At 39.3% G+C, this 12549-nt stretch overlaps 1 protein-coding gene across 4 annotated transcripts in view; it reads right to left on the bottom strand.

Moving 5' to 3' along the window:
• The window catches only part of LOC129859862 (collagen alpha-1(XVIII) chain-like), a 108979-nt gene that overhangs the window by 12423 nt on the left and 84007 nt on the right, over positions 1 to 12549 (bottom strand). For all 4 annotated transcript variants that reach the window (XM_055930054.1, XM_055930052.1, XM_055930050.1 and 1 more), the window contains 3 exons: positions 12399 to 12458; positions 12223 to 12300; positions 12058 to 12093 (listed from right to left, as the gene is read on the bottom strand). In XM_055930054.1, coding sequence (XP_055786029.1) covers positions 12058 to 12093; positions 12223 to 12300; positions 12399 to 12458 — 174 coding nt within the window. The remainder of the gene's footprint in view (positions 1 to 12057; positions 12094 to 12222; positions 12301 to 12398; positions 12459 to 12549) is intronic.

Below are 12549 nucleotides of genomic sequence, written 5' to 3' on the forward strand. Positions count from 1 at the left end.
CAATATAAATCTACCTGCTGGACCCTATAGTGACAGAGAACAATATAAATCTACCTGCTGGACCCTATAGAGACAGAGAACAATATAAATCTACCAGATGGACCCTATAGAGACAGAGAACAATATAAATCTACCAGCGGGACCCTATAGAGACAGAACAATATAAATCTACCAGCTGGACCCTATAGAGACAGAACAATATAAATCTACCAGCTGGACCCTATAGTGACAGAACAATATAAATCTACCAGCTGGACCCTATAGTGACAGAGAACAATATAAATCTACCAGCTGGACCCTATAGAGACAGAGAACAATATAAATCTACCTGCTGGACCCTATAGAGACAGAGAACAATATAAATCTACCTGCTGGACCCTATAGAGACAGAACAATATAAATCTACCAGCTGGACCCTATAGAGACAGAGAACAATATAAATCTACCTGCTGGACCCTATAGTGACAGAACAATATAAATCTACCTGCTGGACCCTATAGAGACAGAGAACAATATAAATCTACCTGCTGGACCCTATAGAGACAGAGAACAATATAAATCTACCAGATGGACCCTATAGAGACAGAACAATATAAATCTACCAGCTGGACCCTATAGAGACAGAGAACAATATAAATCTACCAGATGGACCCTATAGAGACAGAGAACAATATAAATCTACCAGCTGGACCCTATAGAGACAGAGAACAATATAAATCTACCAGCTGGACCCTATAGAGACAGAGAACAATATAAATCTACCAGCTGGACCCTATAGAGACAGAGAACAATATAAATCTACCTACTGGACCCCATAGAGACAGAGAACAATATAAATCTACCAGATGGACCCTATAGTGACAGAGAACAATATAAATCTACCAGCTGGACCCTATAGAGACAGAGAACAATATAAATCTACCTGCTGGACCCTATAGTGACAGAGAACAATATAAATCTACCTGCTGGACCCTATAGAGACAGAGAACAATATAAATCTACCAGCTGGACCCTATAGTGACAGAGAACAATATAAATCTACCAGCTGGACCCTATAGAGACAGAGAACAATATAGATCTACCAGATGGACCCTATAGAGACAGAGAACGATATAAATCTACCTGCTGGACCCTATAGAGACAGAACAATATAAATCTACCAGATGGACCCTATAGTAACAGAACTATATACATCTACCAGCTGGACCCTATAGAGACAGAGAACAATATAAATCTACCAGATGGACCCTATAGAGACAGAGAACAATATAAATCTACCAGATGGACCCTATAGAGACAGAGAACAACATAAATCTACCATATGGACCCTATAGAGACAGAGAACAACATAAATCTACCAGATGGACCCTATAGTGACAGAGAACAATATAAATCTACCTGCTGGACCCTATAGTGACAGAGAACAATATAAATCTACCAGATGGACCCTATAGTGACAGAGAACAATATAAATCTACCTGCTGGACCCTATAGTGACAGAGAACAATATAAATCTACCAGATGGACCCTATAGTGACAGAGAACAATATAAATCTACCTGCTGGACCCTATAGTGACAGAGAACAATATAAATCTACCTGCTGGACCCTATAGTGACAGAGAACAATATAAATCTACCTGTTGGACCCTATAGTGACAGAGAACAATATAAATCTACCTGCTGGACCCTATAGAGACAGAGAACAATATACATCTACCTGCTGGACCCTATAGTGACAGAGAACAATATAAATCTACCTGCTGGACCCTATAGAGACAGAGAACAATATAAATCTACCTGCTGGACCCTATAGTGACAGAGAACAATATAAATCTACCTGCTGGACCCTATAGTGACAGAGAACAATATAAATCTACCTGCTGGACCCTATAGTGACAGAGAACAATATAAATCTACCTGCTGGACCCTATAGAGACAGAGAACAATATAAATCTACCTGCTGGACCCTATAGTGACAGAGAACAATATAAATCTACCAGATGGACCCTATAGAGACAGAACAATATAAATCTACCAGATGGACCCTATAGAGACAGAACAATATAAATCTACCTGCTGGACCCTATAGTGACAGAGAACAATATAAATCTACCTGCTGGACCCTATAGAGACAGAGAACAATATAAATCTACCAGATGGACCCTATAGAGACAGAGAACAATATAAATCTACCAGCTGGACCCTATAGAGACAGAACAATATAAATCTACCAGCTGGACCCTATAGAGACAGAACAATATAAATCTACCAGCTGGACCCTATAGTGACAGAACAATATAAATCTACCAGCTGGACCCTATAGTGACAGAACAATATAAATCTACCAGATGGACCCTATAGTGACAGAAAACAATATAAATCTACCAGCTGGACCCTATAGAGACAGAGAACAATATAAATCTACCAGCTGGACCCTATAGAGACAGAGAACAATATAAATCTACCTGCTGGACCCTATAGTGACAGAGAACAATATAAATCTACCTGCTGGACCCTATAGAGACAGAGAACAATATAAATCTACCAGATGGACCCTATTGAGACAGAGAACAATATAAATCTACCAGCTGGACCCTATAGAGACAGAGAACAATATAAATCTACCTGCTGGACCCTATAGAGACAGAGAACGATATAAATCTACCTGCTGGACCCTATAGAGACAGAACAATATAAATCTACCAGATGGACCCTATAGTAACAGAACTATATACATCTACCAGCTGGACCCTATAGAGACAGAGAACAATATAAATTTACCAGATGGACCCTATAGAGACAGAGAACAATATAAATCTACCAGATGGACCCTATAGAGACAGAGAACAACATAAATCTACCATATGGACCCTATAGAGACAGAGAACAACATAAATCTACCAGATGGACCCTATAGTGACAGAGAACAATATAAATCTACCTGCTGGACCCTATAGTGACAGAGAACAATATAAATCTACCAGATGGACCCTATAGTGACAGAGAACAATATAAATCTACCTGCTGGACCCTATAGTGACAGAGAACAATATAAATCTACCAGATGGACCCTATAGTGACAGAGAACAATATAAATCTACCTGCTGGACCCTATAGTGACAGAGAACAATATAAATCTACCTGCTGGACCCTATAGTGACAGAGAACAATATAAATCTACCTGCTGGACCCTATAGTGACAGAGAACAATATAAATCTACCTGTTGGACCCTATAGTGACAGAGAACAATATAAATCTACCTGCTGGACCCTATAGAGACAGAGAACAATATACATCTACCTGCTGGACCCTATAGTGACAGAGAACAATATAAATCTACCTGCTGGACCCTATAGAGACAGAGAACAATATAAATCTACCTGCTGGACCCTATAGTGACAGAGAACAATATAAATCTACCTGCTGGACCCTATAGTGACAGAGAACAATATAAATCTACCTGCTGGACCCTATAGTGACAGAGAACAATATAAATCTACCTGCTGGACCCTATAGAGACAGAGAACAATATAAATCTACCTGCTGGACCCTATAGTGACAGAGAACAATATAAATCTACCAGATGGACCCTATAGAGACAGAACAATATAAATCTACCAGCTGGACCCTATAGAGACAGAACAATATAAATCTACCTGCTGGACCCTATAGTGACAGAGAACAATATAAATCTACCTGCTGGACCCTATAGAGACAGAGAACAATATAAATCTACCAGATGGACCCTATAGAGACAGAGAACAATATAAATCTACCAGCGGGACCCTATAGAGACAGAACAATATAAATCTACCAGCTGGACCCTATAGAGACAGAACAATATAAATCTACCAGCTGGACCCTATAGTGACAGAACAATATAAATCTACCAGCTGGACCCTATAGTGACAGAACAATATAAATCTACCAGATGGACTCTATAGTGACAGAGAACAATATAAATCTACCAGCTGGACCCTATAGAGACAGAGAACAATATAAATCTACCTGCTGGACCCTATAGAGACAGAGAACAATATAAATCTACCTGCTGGACCCTATAGAGACAGAACAATATAAATCTACCAGCTGGACCCTATAGAGACAGAGAACAATATAAATCTACCTGCTGGACCCTATAGTGACAGAACAATATAAATCTACCTGCTGGACCCTATAGAGACAGAGAACAATATAAATCTACCTGCTGGACCCTATAGAGACAGAGAACAATATAAATCTACCAGATGGACCCTATAGAGACAGAACAATATAAATCTACCAGCTGGACCCTATAGAGACAGAGAACAATATAAATCTACCAGATGGACCCTATAGAGACAGAGAACAATATAAATCTACCAGCTGGACCCTATAGAGACAGAGAACAATATAAATCTACCAGCTGGACCCTATAGAGACAGAGAACAATATAAATCTACCAGCTGGACCCTATAGAGACAGAGAACAATATAAATCTACCTACTGGACCCTATAGTGACAGAGAACAATATAAATCTACCAGATGGACCCTATAGTGACAGAGAACAATATAAATCTACCTGCTGGACCCTATAGTGACAGAGAACAATATAAATCTACCTGCTGGACCCTATAGTGACAGAGAACAATATAAATCTACCTGTTGGACCCTATAGTGACAGAGAACAATATAAATCTACCTGCTGGACCCTATAGAGACAGAGAACAATATACATCTACCTGCTGGACCCTATAGTGACAGAGAACAATATAAATCTACCTGCTGGACCCTATAGAGACAGAGAACAATATAAATCTACCTGCTGGACCCTATAGTGACAGAGAACAATATAAATCTACCTGCTGGACCCTATAGTGACAGAGAACAATATAAATCTACCTGCTGGACCCTATAGTGACAGAGAACAATATAAATCTACCTGCTGGACCCTATAGAGACAGAGAACAATATAAATCTACCTGCTGGACCCTATAGTGACAGAGAACAATATAAATCTACCAGATGGACCCTATAGAGACAGAACAATATAAATCTACCAGATGGACCCTATAGAGACAGAACAATATAAATCTACCTGCTGGACCCTATAGTGACAGAGAACAATATAAATCTACCTGCTGGACCCTATAGAGACAGAGAACAATATAAATCTACCAGATGGACCCTATAGAGACAGAGAACAATATAAATCTACCAGCTGGACCCTATAGAGACAGAACAATATAAATCTACCAGCTGGACCCTATAGAGACAGAACAATATAAATCTACCAGCTGGACCCTATAGTGACAGAACAATATAAATCTACCAGCTGGACCCTATAGTGACAGAACAATATAAATCTACCAGATGGACCCTATAGTGACAGAAAACAATATAAATCTACCAGCTGGACCCTATAGAGACAGAGAACAATATAAATCTACCTGCTGGACCCTATAGAGACAGAGAACAATATAAATCTACCTGCTGGACCCTATAGAGACAGAACAATATAAATCTACCAGCTGGACCCTATAGAGACAGAGAACAATATAAATCTACCTGCTGGACCCTATAGTGACAGAACAATATAAATCTACCTGCTGGACCCTATAGAGACAGAGAACAATATAAATCTACCTGCTGGACCCTATAGAGACAGAGAACAATATAAATCTACCAGATGGACCCTATAGAGACAGAACAATATAAATCTACCAGCTGGACCCTATAGAGACAGAGAACAATATAAATCTACCAGATGGACCCTATAGAGACAGAGAACAATATAAATCTACCAGCTGGACCCTATAGAGACAGAGAACAATATAAATCTACCAGCTGGACCCTATAGAGACAGAGAACAATATAAATCTACCAGCTGGACCCTATAGAGACAGAGAACAATATACATCTACCAGATGGACCCTATAGTGACAGAACAATATAAATCTACCAGATGGACCCTATAGAGACAGAGAACAATATAAATCTACCAGCTGGACCCTATAGAGACAGAGAACAATATAAATCTACCATAGGGACCCTATAGAGACAGAGAACAACATAAATCTACCAGATGGACCCTATAGAGACAGAGAACAATATAAATCTACCAGCTGGACCCTATAGAGACAGAGAACAATATAAATCTACCAGATGGACCCTATAGAGACAGAGAACAATATAAATCTACCTGCTGGACCCTATAGAGACAGAGAACAATATAAATCTACCAGATGGACCCTATAGTGACAGAACAATATAAATCTACCAGATGGACCCTATAGTGACAGAGAACAATATAAATCTACCAGCTGGACCCTATAGAGACAGAGAACAATATAAATCTACCTGCTGGACCCTATAGAGACAGAACAATATAAATCTACCAGCTGGACCCTATAGAGACAGAGAACAATATAAATCTACCTGCTGGACCCTATAGTGACAGAACAATATAAATCTACCTGCTGGACCCTATAGAGACAGAGAACAATATAAATCTACCAGCTGGACCCTATAGTGACAGAACAATATAAATCTACCAGCTGGACCCTATAGAGACAGAACAATATAAATCTACCTGCTGGACCCTATAGAGACAGAGAACAATATAAATCTACCAGCTGGACCCTATAGAGACAGAGAACAATATAAATCTACCAGATGGACCCTATAGAGACAGAACAATACAAATCTACCAGATGGACCCTATAGAGACAGAGAACAATATAAATCTACCAGATGGACCCTATAGAGACAGAGAACAATATAAATCTACCAGCTGGACCCTATAGAGACAGAGAACAATATAAATCTACCAGCTGGACCCTATAGAGACAGAGAACAATATAAATCTACCAGCTGGACCCTATAGAGACAGAGAACAATATAAATCTACCTACTGGACCCTATAGAGACAGAGAACAATATACATCTACCAGATGGACCCTATAGTGACAGAACAATATAAATCTACCAGATGGACCCTATAGAGACAGAGAACAATATAAATCTACCAGCTGGACCCTATAGAGACAGAGAACAATATAAATCTACCATAGGGACCCTATAGAGACAGAGAACAACATAAATCTACCAGATGGACCCTATAGAGACAGAGAACAATATAAATCTACCAGCTGGACCCTATAGAGACAGAGAACAATATAAATCTACCAGATGGACCCTATAGAGACAGAGAACAATATAAATCTACCTGCTGGACCCTATAGTGACAGAGAACAATATAAATCTACCAGATGGACCCTATAGAGACAGAACAATATAAATCTACCAGATGGACCCTATAGAGACAGAACAATATAAATCTACCAGATGGACCCTATAGAGACAGAACAATATAAATCTACCAGCTGGACCCTATAGAGACAGAGAACAATATAAATCTACCATAGGGACCCTATAGAGACAGAGAACAACATAAATCTACCAGATGGACCCTATAGAGACAGAGAACAATATAAATCTACCAGCTGGACCCTATAGAGACAGAGAACAATATAAATCTACCAACTGGACCCTATAGAGACAGAACAATATACATCTACCAGCTGGACCCTATAGAGACAGAACAATATAAATCTACCAGCTGGACCCTATAGTGACAGAGAACAATATAAATCTACCAGCTGGACCCTATAGAGACAGAGAACAATATAGATCTACCAGATGGACCCTATAGAGACAGAGAAAAATATAAATCTACCAGCTGGACCCTATAGAGACAGAGAACAATATAAATCTACCTGCTGGACCCTATAGAGACAGAGAACGATATAAATCTACCTGCTGGACCCTATAGAGACAGAACAATATAAATCTACCAGATGGACCCTATAGTAACAGAACTATATACATCTACCAGCTGGACCCTATAGTGACAGAGAACAATATAAATCTACCAGCTGGACCCTATAGAGACAGAACAATATAAATCTACCAGCTGGACCCTATAGTGACAGAGAACAATATAAATCTACCAGCTGGACCCTATAGAGAGAGAGAACAATATAAATCTACCAGATGGACCCTATAGAGACAGAACTATATACATCTACCAGCTGGACCCTATAGTGACAGAACAATATAAATCTACCAGATGGACCCTATAGTGACAGAGAACAATATAAATCTACCAGATGGACCCTATAGTGACAGAACAATATAAATCTACCAGCTGGACCCTATAGAGACAGAGAACAATATAAATCTACCTGCTGGACCCTATAGAGACAGAGAACAATATAAATCTACCAGATGGACCCTATAGTGACAGAACAATATAAATCTACCAGATGGACCCTATAGTGACAGAGAACAATATAAATCTACCAGCTGGACCCTATAGAGACAGAGAACAATATAAATCTACCTGCTGGACCCTATAGAGACAGAGAACAATATAAATCTACCTGCTGGACCCTATAGAGACAGAACAATATAAATCTACCAGCTGGACCCTATAGAGACAGAGAACAATATAAATCTACCTGCTGGACCCTATAGTGACAGAACAATATAAATCTACCTGCTGGACCCTATAGAGACAGAGAACAATATAAATCTACCAGCTGGACCCTATAGTGACAGAACAATATAAATCTACCAGCTGGACCCTATAGAGACAGAACAATATAAATCTACCTGCTGGACCCTATAGAGACAGAGAACAATATAAATCTACCAGCTGGACCCTATAGAGACAGAGAACAATATAAATCTACCAGATGGACCCTATAGAGACAGAACAATATAAATCTACCAGCTGGACCCTATAGAGACAGAGAACAATATAAATCTACCAGATGGACCCTATAGAGACAGAGAACAATATAAATCTACCAGCTGGACCCTATAGAGACAGAGAACAATATAAATCTACCAGCTGGACCCTATAGAGACAGAGAACAATATAAATCTACCAGCTGGACCCTATAGAGACAGAGAACAATATAAATCTACCTACTGGACCCTATAGAGACAGAGAACAATATACATCTACCAGATGGACCCTATAGTGACAGAACAATATAAATCTACCAGATGGACCCTATAGAGACAGAGAACAATATAAATCTACCAGCTGGACCCTATAGAGACAGAGAACAATATAAATCTACCATAGGGACCCTATAGAGACAGAGAACAACATAAATCTACCAGATGGACCCTATAGAGACAGAGAACAATATAAATCTACCAGCTGGACCCTATAGAGACAGAGAACAATATACATCTACCAGATGGACCCTATAGAGACAGAGAACAATATAAATCTACCTGCTGGACCCTATAGTGACAGAACAATATAAATCTACCTGCTGGACCCTATAGAGACAGAGAACAATATAAATCTACCAGCTGGACCCTATAGTGACAGAACAATATAAATCTACCAGCTGGACCCTATAGAGACAGAACAATATAAATCTACCTGCTGGACCCTATAGAGACAGAGAACAATATAAATCTACCAGCTGGACCCTATAGAGACAGAGAACAATATAAATCTACCAGATGGACCCTATAGAGACAGAACAATATAAATCTACCAGCTGGACCCTATAGAGACAGAGAACAATATAAATCTACCAGATGGACCCTATAGAGACAGAGAACAATATAAATCTACCAGCTGGACCCTATAGAGACAGAGAACAATATAAATCTACCAGCTGGACCCTATAGAGACAGAGAACAATATAAATCTACCAGCTGGACCCTATAGAGACAGAGAACAATATAAATCTACCTACTGGACCCTATAGAGACAGAGAACAATATACATCTACCAGATGGACCCTATAGTGACAGAACAATATAAATCTACCAGATGGACCCTATAGAGACAGAGAACAATATAAATCTACCAGCTGGACCCTATAGAGACAGAGAACAATATAAATCTACCATAGGGACCCTATAGAGACAGAGAACAACATAAATCTACCAGATGGACCCTATAGAGACAGAGAACAATATAAATCTACCAGCTGGACCCTATAGAGACAGAGAACAATATACATCTACCAGATGGACCCTATAGAGACAGAGAACAATATAAATCTACCTGCTGGACCCTATAGTGACAGAGAACAATATAAATCTACCAGATGGACCCTATAGAGACAGAACAATATAAATCTACCAGATGGACCCTATAGAGACAGAACAATATAAATCTACCAGATGGACCCTATAGAGACAGAACAATATAAATCTACCAGCTGGACCCTATAGAGACAGAGAACAATATAAATCTACCATAGGGACCCTATAGAGACAGAGAACAACATAAATCTACCAGATGGACCCTATAGAGACAGAGAACAATATAAATCTACCAGATGGACCCTATAGAGACAGAGAACAATATAAATCTACCAACTGGACCCTATAGAGACAGAACAATATAAATCTACCAGCTGGACCCTATAGAGACAGAACAATATAAATCTACCAGCTGGACCCTATAGTGACAGAGAACAATATAAATCTACCAGCTGGACCCTATAGAAACAGAACAATATAAATCTACCAGCTGGACCCTATAGTGACAGAGAACAATATAAATCTACCAGCTGGACCCTATAGAGAGAGAGAACAATATAAATCTACCAGATGGACCCTATAGAGACAGAACTATATACATCTACCAGCTGGACCCTATAGTGACAGAACAATATAAATCTACCAGATGGACCCTATAGTGACAGAGAACAATATAAATCTACCAGATGGACCCTATAGTGACAGAACTATATACATCTACCAGCTGGACCCTATAGAGACAGAGAACAATATAAATCTACCAGCTGGACCCTATAGAGACAGAGAACAATATACATCTACCAGCTGGACCCTATAGAGACAGAGAACAATATAAATCTACCAGATGGACCCTATAGAGACAGAACAATATAAATCTACCAGCTGGACCCTATAGAGACAGAGAACAATATAAATCTACCAGATGGACCCTATAGTGACAGAACAATATAAATCTACCAGCTGGACCCTATAGTGACAGAGAACAATATAAATCTACCAGATGGACCCTATAGAGACAGAGAACAATATAAATCTACCAGCTGGACCCTATAGTGACAGAGAACAATATACATCTACCAGATGGACCCTATAGTGACAGAGAACAATATACATCTACCAGATGGACCCTATAGTGACAGAGAACAATATAAATCTACCAGATGGACCCTATAGTGACAGAACAATATACATCTACCAGATGGACCCTATAGTGACAGAACAATATAAATCTACCAGCTGGACCCTATAGAGACAGAACAATATAAATCTACCAGCTGGACCCTATAGAGACAGAGAACAATATAAATCTACCAGATGGACCCTATAGAGAGAGAACAATATAAATCTACCAGATGGACCCTATAGAGACAGAACTATATACATCTACCAGCTGGACCCTATAGTGACAGAACAATATAAATCTACCAGATGGACCCTATAGTGACAGAGAACAATATAAATCTACCAGATGGACCCTATAGTGACAGAACAATATAAATCTACCAGCTGGACCCTATAGAGACAGAGAACAATATAAATCTACCTGCTGGACCCTATAGAGACAGAGAACAATATAAATCTACCAGATGGACCCTATAGTGACAGAACAATATAAATCTACCAGATGGACCCTATAGTGACAGAGAACAATATAAATCTACCAGCTGGACCCTATAGTGACAGAACAATATAAATCTACCAGCTGGACCCTATAGAGACAGAACAATATAAATCTAACAGATGGACCCTATAGAGACAGAGAACAATATACATCTACCAGCTGGACCCTATAGTGACAGAGAACAATATAAATCTACCAGATGGACCCTATAGAGACAGAGAACAATATAAATCTACCAGCTGGACCCTATAGTGACAGAGAACAATATAAATCTACCAGCTGGACCCTATAGAGACAGAACTATATACAGTACATCCATGGTTATCGATGGCTAATCAGAAACAAAGCATCTGTTAAAGGAGAGTACTTACAGGAGGTCCCTCAGGTCCCGGGAGTCCCTTCTCTCCCTGCACACACAGAGGTCAAAGGGTATAAAAATGTTATGTGGCATGGCACATATAAAAGAGATGGACAAATACATAATAGCATACATAGTATTTCTACCAACTATAAATCTAGTGTGTGGTTTTTCTCACCGGTTGAGACCCCAGCCCTCCCAGGTACATGGGTCTTCCATCAGGCCCCATGATAATACCAGGTTCTCCTTTCTCCCCCTGGACAGGACACAGGGTGGAGACATGTCAATACTTCATGCAATTTTCCCTGTACTGTACAGAAAACAAGATATGAAGGAATTAAGTTATTACCAGACCTTAGCTGCGTATCCTGGCTGTCCAGGCTCTCCTGTATCTCCCTTTGGTCCCATAGGCCCCTACAGAAGAAGTTGTGATCAGTATAAATAACAACCTTGTGTGTGTATATTTTTAAAAGAGAGTTCCATTAACATGTTTTAGGCAGTTTTC

Source organism: Salvelinus fontinalis, chromosome 7 (assembly GCF_029448725.1).
Source record: "Salvelinus fontinalis isolate EN_2023a chromosome 7, ASM2944872v1, whole genome shotgun sequence".
Lineage (NCBI taxonomy): Eukaryota > Metazoa > Chordata > Actinopteri > Salmoniformes > Salmonidae > Salvelinus > Salvelinus fontinalis.